Source organism: Phacochoerus africanus, chromosome 15 (assembly GCF_016906955.1).
Source record: "Phacochoerus africanus isolate WHEZ1 chromosome 15, ROS_Pafr_v1, whole genome shotgun sequence".
Taxonomy (NCBI): Eukaryota; Metazoa; Chordata; class Mammalia; order Artiodactyla; family Suidae; genus Phacochoerus; species Phacochoerus africanus.
Genome location: NC_062558.1, coordinates 78417058 through 78435702, shown reverse-complemented (window position 1 = coordinate 78435702; position 18645 = coordinate 78417058). Strand labels below are relative to the sequence as shown.

Sequence of the window (18645 nt, the reverse complement as noted above, 5' to 3'; positions counted from 1 at the left end):
GGTGCTTGCCCTGGAGTGGGAGAAGCGGGCAGCCTAGGAGCTCAGGTGCGGAGTTCCTCTGGTCCTGAGAGCTAAGACAGGCACCACGACTGACTGTGTGAGTCTCCTTCTTGAGGAGAAAACAACAGCAGGCACTGAGTGGGGAGAGGTGGCTTCTGGAACCAGGAACGGGAAACCAGACAGAACCCAGAGAGATGCTGATGGAGATGTCACAGACTGGAAATCAAAACGGCCTGGAGGAAGCAGAAAGTATGAGAAAGGCCTGGGGGAAAAATAGGCCCTATCCACCCCTTTGGATGTGGTTTTCAGCAGAATGAAAGAGAAGATCCTCGATGGAGGGAGGATTGCGTCCAGAGATTTAGCAGGTATGTAAAGCCACCTGAGGGTCACCCGGAGACCTTTGGTGGGCTGCCCTGCTTTGGGGCCAGAGGGAAGGACCTGTGGCCTGGCTCCCTGTGGCTGGCAGGGCCCAGTCCTGGAACTGCCCAGAATCCCTTCTGGACGAGTCACCTTGGCCCAGGAAGCATTGGGTCCTCACCACGAGAGGAGCCACGTACACATCTCGGGAAAGAGATGTAACCAAAAGGGATTCTAGGGTCATAGTGGCCCCTACCTAGACCTTCCCATCATAGGATCCCAACAGCCTCCTTGAAACTCAGTTATCACCTAGCTCTGATCTATTCCTTATCCAGAAAGAAATATTTCCATTTTAATGAAATGTTACTTTCATACATTATAATGAAGTATTTACATTTAAATGAATCCACACGTGGGGAGGATAGGTCTGCTCCTGGGGCTCTTTGGAGTGCTCTTTGGGCGCTCTCTCTCCACCATCCTATGGGTTCCCACCTCTGTGGGGCTGTGAGTCCTGCTAAGGGAAGCAGAAGCAGAGAACTTTAGAGATCTAGTCTCTTCAAGATGGCTCCTGGTGGGAGTTCCCGATGTGGCTCAGCGGGTTAGGAATCTGACTAGTATCCATGAGGATGTGGGTTCCATCCCTGGCCTTGGAGGAAGGATCTGGCGTTGCCGTGAGCTGTGGTGTAGGTCACAGATGCGGCTTGGATCCTGCATTGCTGTGGCTGTGGCTGTGGTGGCCCTAAAAAGCAATTAAAAAAAAAAAAAAAAAAGGGTGGCTCCTGGGAGCCAGTGGTAGGACAAAAGGAGGAACAGAATTTTTGCAAAAGCATTTCAGATCTTGAGAAATAAAACATGCATTTGGTCAACACGCATTTGAGAACCTACCACATGCTGGAACTTAGGTTAGGAGGTCAAAACAAAAATGCATGTTGTGATAAAGTGGAATGAGGGAAGGCAGGTGGTGAGGTGGAAACCTGGGGACAGGGTAGAGGGAAAACCCATTTTAGACAGGGTGGCGAAGGAGATGGGGTGAGCTAAGACTTGAAGGAGACCACCTTCCGCGTGGGGAGGGAACATTCTAGCTGAGGAGCAGCACAGGTGAAGTGGCCCTGAGGCGGCAAGGAGGTGTGTTTCTGAGGAAACAGAACCCGAGGCGGCGTGTTTCAGAAACTGCCCATCTGTGAAGCTGGAACTTGTGGGTGAGATGGGAGGTGGAGACAGAGGAGTAGAGAGACTGAATTTTATTCCAGTTGCAAAGAAAAAGCACCAAAGAGCTTTAAGCAGGGAAGCAGTATGATCTATGTTTTAAGAAGATCACTCTGGAGAGAAAAAAGATCACCCCGGCTGAAGTACAGAGAATGGATTATAGGAGGCAAGATGGGAACCACGGAGGCTGTTGAACTGTCGACAGGAATGATAGCGCCAGGGGACGGGAGTCTTCAAGGTTACTTTGGAATTATCCTGGAGAAAGGACAAAGCCTGCGGGGAAGGGTGGGAGATTTGGAAGATACTCAGTTTCCTGGTGGTGCCTTAATACTGAGATGGGGTTGACCAGGGCAGAAATGAGGAGAAGATGGCTGGAGAGATCACCAGTCCTTCATGTCTAAGGCATATGAAAGGTTTCCTATGTCATTTCACCTTGAATCTAGAGAGTGCTCAGAGGAAGGGCCACCACCAGTGATAGGATTGTGGGTGTCATCTGTACAGACCTTTGAAGTCATTGTACTGGGTGAGATAATGAGAGAAAAGAGAGAGGGAGCCCCAGGCCTGGGTGTTTGGTGTTGGGGGAGATTCAGGAAAGAGGATAGAGAGGGAGGAGGAAAACCAGGAGTATGGGCACAGAAAAACTGAAGGTCCTGCTTGTTAACGTAACAGTACTGGTAAAAACCCCGAATCACCCTTATCATAAATCACCCAATCTCCAAGCCCATGAAACTTAAAAATAACCTTTTCTTCCTTCAATGCATAAGAAACTATACAAAACCAGTATAGCTTGTAACCACAAGTAACCTAACTTTGGATAGCACTGAACAGTTCTAAAAGCATCATGGAGTCATTAGCCAAGCTTTAAATCAGAGCGAGGACAAGTTACAGTCTTTTCACAGAGTCCAGTGTTCCAGGAAAAAGAGCTATGATTTGGAGAGACCCGGGTTTGTTTCAGCTTACAGATTTGAGCTGAATGTATTTGGAGCAATTAAGTGAGCTTCCCTGAGCCTCAATCTCCTCAGGTGTAAACTGGAGAAACGGCCCCACTTCCTACACAGGGTGGGTGTGTGGATCACGTCGTCGGAGGACTGTCCGTGAGTCATCTCTTGGAATGGTATTTGTGGCGTTATGTGTGAACCATAGTTTCTTTTTTTTTTGTCTTTTGTCTTTTTTGTTGTTGTTGTTGTTGCTATTTCTTGGGCTGCTCCCGCGGCATATGGAGGTTTCCAGGCTAGGGGTTGAATCGGAGCTGGAGCCACCAGCCTACGCCAGAGCCACAGCAACGCGGGATCCGAGCCGCGTCTGCAACCTACACCACAGCTCACGGCAACGCTGGATCGTCAACCCACTGAGCAAGGGCAGGGACCGAACCCGCAACCTCATGGTTCCTAGTCGGATTCGTTAACCACTGCGCCACGACGGGAACTCCCTGAACCATAGTTTCTGAAATGAAATGTTGCTGAGAAAAGCCAATGCTTCATGCCTGGGTCAGCACCATACCTGCCGCTAAAAAGTAAAGGCCCCAAACTGATACCTACTTGTGAAGACTTATAAATGAAAGAACTCATCACTGGGTTTAAAGGATGTGGCCGGCTAATGGAGCTTAACCAACAGTGACTCTGTTTCAGTCCCGATGAATCCAAGATCCTGTTTTTCCAGGCTCCATGGTGTCACACTTAGGTCTGAGCTGACTTCTCTCAGTGAGAGTAGTTAATTGCGGAGCAGCGACAGGGGGATCTGAGGCCACCTCAGCTCAGCAGTTTCTCTCCTCCACCAAGCCCTTTTGTCCATGAACATCAGGACTTGGGGTGAACAAAGTGGCTCCCATACCCGGCTATGCTGCAATCCCTGGGAAGCCTGTGAAATACCAGGAGTTCCCAGTACTGCTCTTAAATTCTGGTGTGGGGGGTCTAGGCTGTGACTGGGACGTGTCCTCAAGGTCCCTGGAGGACTGTGGGAAGCCCAGGCACCACACAAACCGTAGGGTATGGTTACAAGCCATTGCAACACATCGAACCAAGGACAACCTCAGGCCCCAAAGGACCTTGCTTAACACCAGAGGAAAGAGAATAAATATGAGGAGGTGGAGTTCCTGTTGTTGCTTGGTGGTTAACGAACCTGACTAGTGTCCATGAGGACGCGGGTTCGATCCCTGGCCCTGCTCAGTGGGTTAAGGATCCAGCGTTGCTGTGAGCCGTGGTATAGGTGGCAGAGGTGGCTCAGATCCCTTGTTGCTCTGGCTATGGTGTAGGCTGGCAGCTGCAGTTCCGATTGGCCCCCTAGCTTGGGAACCTCCATGTGCTGCCTGCAGCCCTAAAAAGCAAAAATAAATAAATAAAATATATGTATATGGAGGAGCAGGTTTCAAGGTGGGGCCTGGGGGAGGCTCTTCGTAGTTTCAGACTGGCTGGTGAGGCAGGTCCCCACCTCTCCTCCTGGGCAGGGGCAGCCTCTGGCCTGAGGTGTGTAGCCAACGGGTTGCTAAGATCCTTGGCAGCTCCTGAATGGATGACACCAGCAACTGACTCCAACGAGAAGCGGCGCATCATCGCTTCCTCCTCTGAAGGCAAGCATCTTAAAGGCTCTTTTCTCCCCTTTGCAACAACAGCCCTGGCAGAAGCATCTTCTCGGAAGCCACTATAGACATTCCCCCACTGCCTATGCAGTTGTGGGGAGAAGGGACCAAAAGATTTAAATCTTAACACTAAGCCCAGAAGGCCTGGTGGCCGTAGGAAAGAAGGAACAAGGGTGCGGGCACCAGGCAAAACCCTGCCAGGCGTCCTCCCTCCATCAGAACTGATTCCGGGTCGTGTGCACCGTCTTCCCTTCCACGTGGGTCGTGGGTGCCAAGTCAGGCATTCAGTCCTAGGCTTGTCACTTGAATGATCAAATGTTCTAACAGGCAGACGGAACTTTCTCTGAATGCCACATGATAATGTTTGTGAACAATGACTTTTCCCGGTCTAAACTTTTAGTCTAAAAATAACATCCAATCATTCACTCACAACAGAGCAAAACTTGCACGCCTTTGTTAAGAAAACGATTTTTCAAACATACAGTTCCAAATTGGGTATTTTTTTTGCTATTATTCTTTGCAAAAATGAAGTCTGCTACCACTGGACTAGGCCCTGAGGGGAGTTTATACAGACTATATAAATGAGGCAGCCGGATATTTGGGCAGGATCCCTTTGCAAATGAAGATCAAAGTCAAAAAGAAAAAAACAAATTCACTTTATTTTAAAGACAATGATTGGCATACAGAAGGTATGCACTCGCATAAAATAAACTTTCATGAAAAGCATTAAAATCCATTATAAATTAATTTATTAAATAGGTATTTGGTATATGTGATGGTTTTTATTAGATATTACTCTTATTTATTGCTGACCCCCTCCCACAAAGTCAAAACAAATCAGAAAATCTCTTAACTCCGATTTACACTAAATAATTTATTTTCCCAAAATGTGTATGTGTTCTGAGATGTGACACATGATACAGTTCAATTGGTCATTCTCTATCAATCATAATATGACAGGACACAAGAGGCTAAAAATGGCTCATCATAATTTATTTTATGTTAAAATGTACAGCTTTTTTTGTTTATTTTTTTTTGTTTATTTTTTTTTTTTTTGAAGTGACTGACTAAAAAGAGAACAGATAAATACAAGAGTGTCGCTGGCTCCTATTTTATACAAGGATTACGCCTCTCCTGCTTGGCCCTTACAATCACCCTGTACAGGTACAAAGGCTACAAAAAAGGAAGCAATATAAACAGACACAAATAACTTTTTTGCTTTTTTACATGCGATTTGTAAGCTTAGTTTGAGCTATTCACAAGCTACTTCTCTATTTTTCCTTAAAAAATAACTCCAATATTTTATAAAGATAGAAAAATCTACAGATGGAATGAAAATGTAAAGTTAGAGGCATTTCCATAAAATAGCAACTTTACACCAAATTCACTATTTTTTTTTAAATCCTGCCAAGTATTTGGACATATATGAAATGTTTCAAAACCTGACAGATAAACACTGAGATATGCTTCATTCAATAAACAGAAGTCGGCATTTATAAAACAGAAAGCTGCCTTTTTTTCCCCAAAGAAATCTGTCACCAAAATGGAAAAGGGTCTCAACTTTACATCAAACATTTAGCAATAAAACCCTTTTGACTAACCAAATGGGAATAGCTTTTATAGCTCTTTACAGTTTTATAATTAACAAAAATATAGTTTTTTTTTAAACCCTCAAATTAGGGCACCCTAATCAAGGCAAAAAACTTAAGAAATGGCTTACTGTTAGCACAACACTTGTACAGTACTACAAAATGCACTGTCACTAACAAAGACATTAGCGGCATGCTGAAGTGTCACCTCAAACAAAATATACAATAACTGAAATGCTAAAGGCATTTACATGGAGTGGACAGGGAAGAAAAAAAGCTCTAGGTTCAGTATTAAAACAGATAATTGGGGGGGCGGGGCTTGATATCCACACTGTTTAATGGAAGCAGGCACAGCAAGTGGCTGCCTCCAAATTGTAGTCCAAAGAGAGGCCTTCCTTTGCAGAGAATTTCATATAAAAGTAACAGAAACAAAGGTACCAAAAAAGAAAAAGAAAAAAAAAGAAAAAAAAAGAAAGAAAAACAACTTGTATAAGGCTTTCTGCTGCATACAGCTTTTTTTTTTTTTTTTTTTAAATAAATGGTGCCAACAAATGTTTTTGCATTCACACCAATTGCTGGTTTTGAAATCGTACTCTTCCAAGGTATTTGTGCAGATCAATCCGAGAGTGATGCCCAGGGGTATTGTGACTGCCCGCGCTGCCTACCTTCTCATGTAGGACCCGTTGAGAGACTGTTTGGACATGCCCGTGTTCATGTAGCCGTGATGCCCGGGGGCCGTGTACATCATGTTACTGTGGGGCGGGGTCTGCATTGGCTGCTGGGCGTATGGCTGGGTTCCCATCATGCCCATCTGCATCTGCATAGGGTACTGGGGCGTTTGATTCATGTAGCCATGATTGCTGTGGTAGCCACTGTTCATCATCGGCTGGGACATGCTGTACCCATTCATGGCGTTGAGAGTGTTCATGTTCATGTTCACGGAGTTGACGTTGTAGGCTGGGGAGGGCATCAGATTCACACTCATGTTCATGCCTCTCTGCATCGTTAAAGTCCGTGCGGGACCCTGCATGGCTACGGTCTGGGAGCGCCCATAGATTTGTGACTGATGGGTGGCAGCGGCTGGTGACAGAGATGCCGATTTGGTTCTCATGGAGACGTGGCCCTTGCTGGCAATCTGGGTTTGCAGTCTTTGGCTGTGGGAGATGCCAATATTTGACGCAGCCATGTTCCGTTGCAAAAGAGGCGGTGGCAGATTCATCGGAGGAGGAGTCAGATTGGGGGGTGGGGTCATGGTCGCTTGTGCTTGGGGTCCCCCCGGGACGGAGTGTGGAGACTGAGAAAGCTGAACAAGCCCTGTGTTACTTAATGGTGTGGACAAAGAGGCACTGTTTGCATAGGAAGTTACAGCAGCGGAATGGCTGTAAGGCAATGAATGATCAATAAGTGTATTAGTTAACTGCTGTAGTTTGGCAAGGCTGAAGGTGGCTGACGGCTGTGGGTAGTGCCCAGCCCCAAAATCACTCTGACCCATTCGTTCATATAAGCCAAGGTTGGCGTTGCCGGTCTCAGGGATCTCAGCCAGCTGCATGGGTGGCGTGAAGTTAGCGGCCATGCTGCACTGGGCCAGCTGCTGGCTGCTGCTCGGGGGCCTCTCCACCACGCAGCCCTGAGGAGACTTGACGCTGCAGGTCGGGGGCGAGCTGATGCTGGTCTGCTGCAGCATGCTGCAGCTCCCACTGATGTTGGACATCTGCTGGGTGACAGCACAGCTGCTCTGTGTCAGATTGCTGGAGGTGAGGTTGCTATAGGAGCAGCTGTTCTGGGAAGAGCCGTTTCCACAAATGCTGCCACCCATAGTAGAATCATAGCTGCTCGGGTTTTCGTAGTTCTCGGTTGTGCTCTCGATACTGCCCAGGTCACTAAATCCGCTGTCGACGACTTGCTGAGAATGATCCGAAACAGATGGGACATCCATCATTGGACTGGTTTCCATGTTCTGCAAAGATGGCACCGAGATGGCACTTTGATCTGGGCTGATTTGGGCATAGCTGTTTTCCAGGGCGGGGACACTTGGACTGCTGACAGAACGCACTGACTGGCCGGGATGGGAGTGGACAGAGGACACTGGGCTACTGTGATCTGACTGCTGGCAGTCGTCTAGAGCGGTGGCAATCTGTGGGCTTTGGTCTGCGTGGTTGTAGTTCTGGAGGCTTCTACAGGCCTCTTGAGTCTCGGCACAATCCTGAAAGGTGTCGTCCTGTTCTCTGTTCTCCTGGGTCAAGGACTGAACGGCTTGGACGGTCTCAGAGTCGATTTCCAAGGTTGCTGCATTTCCCTCTTTGAACTCAGGATCTACATCTTCACTGCTCTTTTGGTCCTGCTTCTGGGCCGGGTCTCCTGGGGGCTCCTCATCAGACTCGGGTGCAGTTTCAGTGGCTCCAGCAAGCTCCTTAGGGTCACTGCTGCAGGAGGCTGCAAGGTCTTCAACACCACAGTCCATGAGGACCTCTGGGTTTGAATGACTAGGCTGGACACTAAGGTCTAAAAAAGCCTCCTGGTTTTCCAGTACTTCTTTGAAGGCTTCTCTCGGGCGCTCTTCCTTCTCGGCTTCGGCAGACTCCGTGTGACTGTCGTCCTCATCATCTGCATCATGCCCCTCGTTGTGCGATGGCTCTTCATCCTCTTCTTCCTCCTCTTCACGGTCATCCAAACGCACAGGATCTTCTTTGTCTGTGCAGGCTTCTGGTGGCTCTTCTTTTTCCTGACTTTTGGCACCAGCGGGGTCTTTTTCTACGTTTGCTTCTTCTTCTTCTTCCTCTTCCTCTTCTTCTTCCTCCTCCTCTTCCTCCTCTTCCTCCTCAGGTTTGATTATATTGTCTTCTGGTTTTTCACATGGTGATTTATTTGGACTTATAGGGGAACACGTTTCCTCCCTTCTGTTTTCGTCCTGAGGCAGCAGGGGTTCCATGGCTTCCTTGACCTCTTCCTCAATCCTGGTGGGAGTGGGGCTGCTTTTGTCCTCCGGAGTCTCCTTCTGTTCTTCCACTGTTACCTGGTCATCGGGTTCCATGGGGGTTTCTGGTGGGGTGTACAAGTTCAGTTTAAATCCAGTCTTCCTCTCTTTGTTTGGCCTCCACTTAGAGAGACCACGCTTTGCTCCTTTTGGCCATTGCTTGCACTTTAGAGGTTCAGGATTGTCTCTGCTGGTTTCTTTCAAGTTATTTGCATCACCATCCATATTGTCTTAGCGAGGAGACAGAGAGAAAGGGGAAGGAAGAAAAATAAATTCTTAGAAGGCAAAACCATGAACAACTTGAATTCATTCTTCTGAGTTATGTAGTGAATGCTGCTTGCAATTTACATTTTAAGAGTAGATGCTAAAGGCATGATCAAACCTTATACAGAATAATATTGTGGTAGAAGCTGAGTAAATAACCTAGGCCTGGAAAAGAATATATGTTGCACACACCACACACCCACCCACACAACCCACTCTTGACAGAAAGCCGTGCTTTTTATATGAAGCACATGGATACAGGCAACTACAATAAACTTATTTGAATTTAACAAACAAGACATGCGCTGATGCAAAAGCCTGGAATTGCAAAATATAAAAGAAAATCAATTTGAAATATTTGCAAATTAGGAACTACAGGGGAAAGGGGTTAAAGCTAGCTCATATCCAAAATCACCACTGTACTGCAGAAATGAATAGAAGCCAACTCACATATTTACTCTGAGAAAGTGAACTTTTTTTTTTTTTTTTTTGCTTTTTAGGGCCGTACTTGCAGCATATGGAAGTTCCCAGACTAGGGGTTGAATCAGAGCTACAACTGCCAGCCTTCAGCACAGCCACAGCAACACACGATCTGGTTGCCTCTACAGCCTACACCACAGCTCACAGTAATGCCAGATCCCCGACCCACTGAGTGAGGCCAGGGATCGAACCGCATCCTCATGGGTACTAGTCAGATTCGTTTTCGCAGCGTTACAATGGGAACTCCGAGAAAGTGAACTTCTGATTGTGGACATTTACTGGATTGCAATGATCTCAGATGACATTATTTACTTTGATGTGAATGCTCTCTCTGGCATGAAATAAACTATGTACCTCTGAAACAAATGAGTAACTAACTTAAATGCTCAGAACATAAATACATCTGTAATCTATTCTAGGATCATCATTTCTACATGACAAAAACTATAATGTAACTACCATGAAATTATTGAACATTTAAAATACAGGCATTCTTTTTATCACTAATGCTGTCCACACTGCATCTGAGATCAATGTGCAAATGGATGGTTTGAATATTAAAGTAAAATAAGAAACAAACCATGATCATCAAGCTCATTTTAGCTCAGCTAATCTTATTTTCATTGTACCTGTACATGCTTATGAATATAAATAAAGAGGAAAATATATTTACATACGTATAAGTAAATATATGAATAAATACAAGTATAAAACACCAAAGTCTTAGATTGTTATAAAATTCAAGATCATACTGATCTTCTGGAGGAGTCAATCTAAAGGAAAAGTTTCACCAAGAGAAACAGCCTTACTAGAAACACTATTTTGGAGAACAAAAACAAGATCTAATAATCAGTGTGGAACAGAGATCCCTTTTGCCAGAATGGAGTGATTTCTAATCCAGTTCTAATCCAATCAGTACAGAGCAGGGTGAGCTCTTAGCTCATTTATGTAATAAAAGGACTACACATAAACTTACCTGTAAGTATTAAGTTCAAATAGGCTAGCTGAAAAGATGTGCTGTAGACTGAAGTGCAAAGTACAACACCCCGTTAACAGATGTCTCAAGATGTTCAAATGGATTCATTTCTATTCCCATGGACAGGGAACAGGCATGCAGTGACCCTGGACTCCACATGGAGCCAGACCTACCAGCATTTGTAAGAACATCCCTCTAAAACCAGAAGATGAGTTTTGCAATAATTATTTTTTAAGAAAGAAGATCCTGGAGTTCCCGTCGTGGCGCAGTGGTTAACGAATCCGACTAGGAACCATGAGGTCGCGGGTTTGATCCCTGCCCTTGCTCAGTGGGTTAACGATCCGGCGTTGCCATGAGCTGTGGTGTAGGTTGCAGACGCGGCTCGGATCCCGCGTTGCTGTGGCTCTGGCGTAGGCCGGTGGCTACAGCTCCGATTCAAGCCCTAGCCTGGGAACCTCCATATGCCGAGGGAGCGGCCCAAGAAATAGCAACAACAACAACAACAACAAATAAGACAAAAAAGACAAAAAAAAAAAAAGAAAGAAGATCCTGAAAGGAATGAGGTGTAATATGGCCACTTGGAATTTGTAAAGGCAAACGGCACTAGTGGAAAATGAAAGCAGTGGTGATTCAAGGACAGGCTCTTGAGAAGTCAGGTAAGAAATGGAAATAAGGCTCGATTTCCACACCAGGAAATGACCTCTTTCTGCAGTTTGTTGTTGTTTGTCTGTTTATGTGTTTAAGGAAACTCATGAACAAGGCTTGGTTCCTCTATACCCAGGGTGAGATGTCTCGGCCTCAGCAAAATGTACGTGGCAACAGTACATTAATTAAGACGCTGTTAATTAAGAAAAGGAGATGCTCGTTCATGTTCTTATAATTGTGGCTTTTCAAAGGCAAGAGTGATAACCTGTGGTTTCCAGGAAAGTGAGATGGGCTGTTCTTTAGACTGAAATAAAATAAGGTTTTGAATAGTCATTTCAACTATAGAGAGACCATCCCACAAACCCGCACGGTTTAGCTGGGAGCTCAAGTTTCTAGCCCAACAGGCAAGGGGTGGTTTCTTCTAAACAGGGCATCAAATAGGAGTCAATGGTGTTTAGTACTTTTTTTTTTTTTAATTAGATAGGGCTGTCTCTGCCAATAGCAACTGTAGAACAGTAGAAAGGAAAGGAAATTCCCTCATTTCCACATTATCCTATATTATCAAAGCTAATAGTGATGGTGTGGGTAAGGTCAGATGATTCTTAAGGAGAACATACCCAAAGACACCACGGATTATAAGATGCATCAATTTACAAATATTTGTTTTTCGGGAAAAAAGAAATGATTGCATTCAATGTTCACATCAATAATAAGATATGCTCTGACTTCAGAAATATTAAATGCGGAAAAAAGTACGTATTAGAATCAAGGAAGTGAAGTGTGTTTCTTATTGACAGACTTCAAAGTTTCTGAGGATAAGCCGATTTCTGGAAAGTAAGGTGAACCCACCTAGAGGGATGTTCTTTCTGGCTTTAGAAGTTGTTTAACATAAAAATCCAATTCCAGGAAGAAGAGCTAGAACCTTTTATGAATGAGAAAGGACAGAGGAGCACTTATCTCTGGTGGGTGGGTACAACGGCAGAGATGCCTTTGGGTAGAACTCAGGTGCCTGCTTTTGGGCAGTAATACACAGATGTCTGCAAGGGCAAGGGCAAGGTTTTTATAATTCCTCCACTTACTTCTACAAGAGTCAGCATTCTTAAAGCAATGATTGTCTTTTCCTTCCTCTCCCTCTGTCTGTCTTTTCTTCCCAGGCTGGTGTTGGAATGCTTTTCGCAGGACTGGCTTCCCGCCGTCCTCCTCTACCTCAATCTCACAGGTAGGCTCCAGCTGTGGCATTGGCCTCTCTTCGTCGGAGTTGTCAAAGGGCTCATTCAGTACTTCTGTCGTCTCAGAAATGGTCTCGGTTGTTACACTGCTGTTGATCCTCCTGCGTTTCCGACCCCTTTTCTTCTTTAGTACAAAAGGCCTCTGAAATTAATTCCAAACATAATACATCAGAGCTCATGAGAAATTAAATCGCTGAGTCGATATGCTGCAAACATGTACTGCACACGAGTCTGAGAATCTTACACGTAAAGGCTCCTGTAATGCCTTTGTACTTAACCTTCCATTTGATGTTTAACATCCCTCTCGGGCTCCTACTACACCAGCAAGTGTTTTCCAAATAAAACAGTTGTTTACTCAAGCAGATGCTTTGAGAGGGAACATCTCAGCAGCTGAACTGTAGATTTTAAAAGCTAAGGTTTGCTTGTATTTTTCAAGAGTATCTGCTGGCTTCGGGAAAAAAAAAAAAAAATCCTGGGGAGTTCCCATTGTGATGAAGCGGAAATGAATCCAACTAGCATTCATGAGGACGAGGGTTAGATCCCTGGCCTCACTCAGTAGGTCGGGGATCTGGCACTGCCGTGAGCTGTGGTGTAGGTCACAGATGCGGCTCGGGTCCCGCGTTGCTGTGGCTGTGGTGTAGGTCAGCAGCTATAGCTCCTATTTGACCCCTAGCCTGGGAACTTCCATACACCATAGGTTCGGCCCTAAAAAGCAAAAAAAAAAAAAAAGAAAAAAGAAAAAAAAATCCTTTACATCGTAGTTATTAAGTCATCATGGACACCACTGTTTCTATAGATATTTCTATAATTAACTAGCCACCGTGTCCCTCATTTTAACACTTGATAACTGTTCAAGGAGCACCTACTACGTGTAAAGCACTGTTAAGATATATGATGGTGTACAAGACTAGCCTACTCGTTCTGAATGTCATAGGACCTCAGGGCCAACAAAAAGGAAAAAGGAAAGGGTCCCTGAAGCAAGAATTACCCTGTTTACAATGTCAGAGTCATGTATTGGTGGCTGCAGGGATGTCAGATACTTTTCATTTCACAAAATACTTTAATACAGAAGGCATCTAAAGACAATTTATTTATTTATTTTTATTTTATTTGTCTTTTTGCCTTTTCTAGGGCTGCTCCCTCGGTATATGGAGGTTCCCAGGCTAGGGGTCTAATCGGAGCTGTAGCCACTGGCCTACACCAGAGCCACAGCAACGCGGGATCCAAGCCGCATCTGCAATCTACACCACAGCTCACAGCAAGGCCGGATCGTTAACCCACTGAGCAAGGCCAGGGATCAAACCCACAACCTTGTGGTTCCTAGTCGGATTCATTAACCACTGCGCCAAGACGGGAACTCCTCTAAAGACAATTTAAAGACAGGTAGAATGTGTCATATGTAGAAGATATTAAAGTTTTTTTTTTCTAATTGCACTGGAGGTTGGCACAAATGACTCTCTGTGATTGCAAATATAAAATATTTTTCCCCCAAAAGAGTACACAATGATACAGAATTCAAATATACGAAGAGCAGGTGGGAGTTCCTGTTCTGGCTCAGTGGTTAATGAACCCGACTAGGATCTATGAGGATATGGGTTCGATCCCTGGCTTTGCTCAGTGGGCTAAGGATCTAGTGTTGCTGTGAGCTGTGGTGCAGGTCAAAGATGCAGCCTGGGTCTGTGGTTGCTGTGGCTGTGGCGGCAGCTGTAGCTCTGATTGGACCCCTAGCCTGGGAACCTCCATATGTAGTGGGTATGGCCCTAAAAAAAAAAAGAAGAAGAAGAAGAAGAAGAGCAGGTAGATTTACTGCTAAAATGTAATCTGTCAATAATAGGCCTGAAAAATTATTAAGAACATACTGCAAAGAAAGATTCAATATGGTTGGTTAAAACTCAAACTCTAAGTAAACTCTACCCAAGAATTATTGTGTCTCCCATTTTTAACTCTCTGAATGTTCACTGAAATGCACATATAAGCCTGAGAGTCATATTCTGTAATTTAACATTTATGATTATTAGCACTCCTCCCCCTCAAGCTGCCCTGCTCTCCTTAATCCGCTAGAATTTTCCCAAACGTTGAGTATAGCCAACATAAAGAACTGCTTTTCTTTAGATTGAGTCCATTTTTATGACAGTAGGCATTTATTATGTCTTGGATCATTCCAGTTTTTGATGTCTTTAAAACAAATTTCTGGAGTTCCTGCTGTGGTACAGTGGGATTAAGAGTTCAACTGCAGTGGTTGGGGTTGCTGCAGAGGCATGGGTTCAATCCCCAGCCCCAGCACAGTGGGTTAAAGGATCTGGCATTACCGCAGCTGCAGCGTAGGTTGCAGCTGCTCCTTGGGTTCAATTCCTGGCCCGGGAACTTCCAAATGCCATGGGTGTGCCCATTAAAAAACAAAACAAAACAAATTTCTTCTGTTACATAAATAATACATGAACACATTTTCCTTATAAGAAATCAAAATATTATTTTTAAGCTAAAAGTCCACTTTCTGGGACGCTCCTTTCTAGTACCTCCCCACAGCTGCCCTTCCACGAGAACTGTCAGGCTTAGATGAAACCGCTTCTAGCTGGGAGTCAGGAACAGCAGGTTCTCTGACAGACACCACATAGGACGGCCTTGGGGAAGAGCCTTAATCTGTGTTATCACTCTTAAGTCTTGGCTACCCTACAATATCTGGCCCCTCTCTATGTCACAGATAGACTGGAAGACAAAGATATCAGATCTGGGTTGAGCACTGACTTAAAGGCAAAAATCAATTTTTCACCTTCCACACAGGGGATGTGTATCTAGAAAAACCACCAGGCTACTAAGATATGAGACATTTCAGAAATGTGTACTTGGCCATAAATGAAAAAAATCAGCATCAAAAACGAAGGGCTTATAATACCTTCTACCAATTCTATGCCACCAAGAAAAGGAAACAGCATCCAGAGTGCTGGCCTTGAATCTGAGCACTCATCTGGTTCTGGCTCCATCTCTAAGGAGTTGTGTGACCTTGGACAAGTCTCCTAGCCTCTCTAAGCCTCGATGTTTTCATCAAAATTCACTGAAGGGTGGTTTAAGGGCTCTCCTGGGCTCTTTTCTCTTCCCATAGCCTGATTTACTCTAGTCCCACACACCAGCAGGTGGCAGTAAGTACCACATGACAAAGCCTGCCTGCCCCGGGTTTTCTGTCACAGCAACTAAAAACCTCAAAAAGTAAACACAATCATGACTGTAAGATAAATGATGGTGATACACGATCTGATCAGTGGGACTGGATACAAATAAACTACATCCTAAAGAATGGAGAGTGAAACACATACTAATAGATAGAATGTTTGCAATGACAAGTAAGATTTGATTGAAACTGACTCACAGATGGAAAATCTAAACAGACACATACCTTTCTCTTTATGGCAACTGACTGTGGTTTAGTCAATCTTGGAGGAGAGCTCTGAATATTTTCTTCTTCCTCTTCCTCTTCCTCCTCCTCCTCCTCCTCTTCCTCTTCTTCTTCCTCCTCCTCCTCTTCTTCCTCCTCCTCTTCCTCCTCCTCCTCCTCACTGCTCTCCTTAGAGAGCTCCATCAGCTGCCCTCGCTCCCCTGCCACTGGCCGGCTCTCCGGGGAATGCAAATATTTATTTTTCGATTGTACTTTTGCAGGTGATTGCCTACTGTTAGCTCTTGATGACAGGATTTCTTGCTCCTCCTTTTCCCAGCAGCTAGCTTGTTCCATTAGCCGCTCGGCCTAAGGAAGGGGGGAGGATAAAAATGGCAAGCCAGTGAGAGGGCAGTTTGGCAGCCAGAGCCTCTGAGGATCAAAGGCAAAGGATATCGAAGTCATTTCTGATCAGGATAGTCAGCCAGCCAAGCGGCATTCCAGCTGCATCATCTCAGAACTCTTTTGCATCAGTTAGGATAACAAATCAAAGAAGATTGGGTTTCATGGGATATTTAGCAGTATTAATGATGCAGCGAATTGATTTGAGTCCTTTATCACTACATTACATGCTCACTGGCATGGAGCACTTTAAGCAAGTTCATAAACACAAAGAATCGATTGACACTGCAGCCTTGGAGCTCAGCACCAAATTTGATCTGATTACATGCTGTCAGTAGTGAAAAATGCTGCTTTGTGATCAATGATAAATGTTTCATTTTTCATACTCAATTCAATAAAATTATCATGTCTTACCATGCAAACCTCAGTTAGGATAAATTAGTGCCATGTCATTTCACAAGCTCGCGCTACATAACCAAGCTTTTGACAATGATGTTAATGACTTCCTTAAGAATGCTGCAAGACTGAGGTTCCACGGCTTAGGCTGATGAAGCCAAATTACCTCTTTTTCCGCTTCCCGTTCTTCTTCAGAAACCGCAGCATTAGAAATTAAAATTGGGGTCCACCTTAGACTCTCTGGATCAAGTTCATTGGTCCGGGAACAGGTTTTCAACTTTTCCATGTGGCCCAATATCAACTTTTCCCGTCTAATGATGACAAATCTGCGATGTGAGGCAGAACAAAGGGCAGTCAAAAGCTGAACTTTCATTTCTCCTTCACATATGGATCTATTATTGGCGCTAATAGTACCTGGGCTAGGAAAAACCGAAAGCTCACCAACAAAAAGATACAGCAAATTGAAATGTAACCAGCAAAAAAGTGTCATTTCCTATTTCCCTTTTAGGAGAAAAGTTTTGGTGATACTGTGGGGGCGGAACCTCTTATCTTTAACTGGAATGAATCTGCCTAATGTTAGGGACCCTTTCTGGTGTGAGATGCTTAAGAGGCAGCTAGGGTTGCCTGGGGCCCGTCCCTCACCTGCCGTCCCTTTTGTCAATCATGTGGAGGTGCTGCAGGGTGGTGGCGATGTCATGGGGGCACATGCCCGTAGCTCTGCTGATGGCCTTGATGCTGATGTGCCTCTCGTGGTGGTGGTAGAGATATTCTAAGATGACACTCTTCCAATAGGCCAGGTAGGAGAGACGGCCCAGGTCAGAGAGTGGCTTTTCAGGAGACCCTGCTTGGCCTTCTCTTCTAGAAAGCAAATAGCCTAGGGCAGAAAAAGCAAGTTGACCTCACCATGGTGTCTTCAGACCCTGGATCAGGGGCCACTCGAAATAATATAAGTAGCAACAAGGTAAAAAAAAAATAGCACGTCAGAGAAGTGCAGTCATTTTAGGTACAGTCTCTTCCCAGCTCCAGTGATTTGCTCTCCACGAAGTTTACGCTCCCGAACCTTTTGCAGTGGCACTGTGAGCCAATGCCCATAGCTGATGGCAGCATTCCTAACATACATCAGGGCATATTTAACAGAGCTAAGGTTGAACACTTTACTTCTGATAAGTCAATGTTAAAGTCCCCCAGCTTCAGATTCTTTCCAAAGCTAAATGTCAGGCACTTACTCAGAAATCCTGTTGAGGACCACCCTGAAATTAATGGGCAAGCTGTTTTCCACAGGAAGGACCGAATGACCCTTTGACAGCTGGGTCTTCATAAAAGAGAAGGGCCTCTGTTGACTGAGATTCTATATTGCTTGTTACATTTAACTAGCGGTTGATCTGAAGCTTTGTTTTAGGACTAATGAAAGAATGTCTTTTAAGTCAACTGCTGCAACTCACAGCAGCTCCACCAGCCCTATTTTCACCTCTTTCATGGAAATTAATTTATAATCCAACCGCTGCTGCTACACATTAAAACAAAACAACCTCCTTAAAACAAACTGTTTCATGTATACGCAGAAAATCCTGAGCATGGTAAGCTTTGGAATGTGCATTTGACAGCATTACTGTGAAGGTTCCTTGGCAAGGGAACTTTAAAATGAGAAAAACTTTCAACCCACTTGAAGGTAATGAATGAAAGCTGGTGGCTGTCTCGGTAATTAAGAGCCACTTATGGAGTAGCGGAGAAATGTTATAAACTAATGATGTCTACCTTGCTCTAATTATCTATTTCAACAGCCTCACCTTCATGAACTTCCTAAATTTAAACAAACATCAACCACATACAGTAGGTGGCAGCAATTACAAAATCATGCTGCTCTGTAAACCACCCAAATCTTCAACATTTTTCTTCTTTATCTACATTTCCAAAATGGCTGCATTTTTCAAGAATTTTTCTCAATTTTGGATCTTTTTGTTGTTGTTGTTAGAAGGAGAAATCAGTGCCTCTGATGCATTTTCCTGCCTCTCAAAAACACTGTAAATAATGCAGAAATATAGAACAGGAAATTCAACCTGACCCTTGAAGGGATATAACCACATTGTTTTGAATTTTGATAGTTTTAATCTGAATCCCATTATAAAGAATAGGCATATATTTAACTTTAGGTTTTGCTGAAGTCTTTTGACTTGTCTCTTTAACT

General features: G+C 44.5%; 1 protein-coding gene across 14 annotated transcripts in view; it reads right to left on the bottom strand.

Annotated features, from left to right (window-relative positions):
• Positions 1-4777: 4777 nt before the first annotated feature.
• Positions 4778-18645, bottom strand: part of KAT6B (lysine acetyltransferase 6B) — a 192691-nt gene continuing 178823 nt past the window's right edge. For all 14 annotated transcript variants that reach the window (XM_047761837.1, XM_047761838.1, XM_047761842.1 and 11 more), the window contains 5 exons: positions 17103-17334; positions 16627-16786; positions 15687-16031; positions 12146-12437; positions 4778-8931 (listed from right to left, as the gene is read on the bottom strand). In XM_047761837.1, the coding sequence (XP_047617793.1) occupies positions 6389-8931; positions 12146-12437; positions 15687-16031; positions 16627-16786; positions 17103-17334 (3572 nt within the window). In that variant the 3' untranslated portion in view covers positions 4778-6388. The remainder of the gene's footprint in view (positions 8932-12145; positions 12438-15686; positions 16032-16626; positions 16787-17102; positions 17335-18645) is intronic.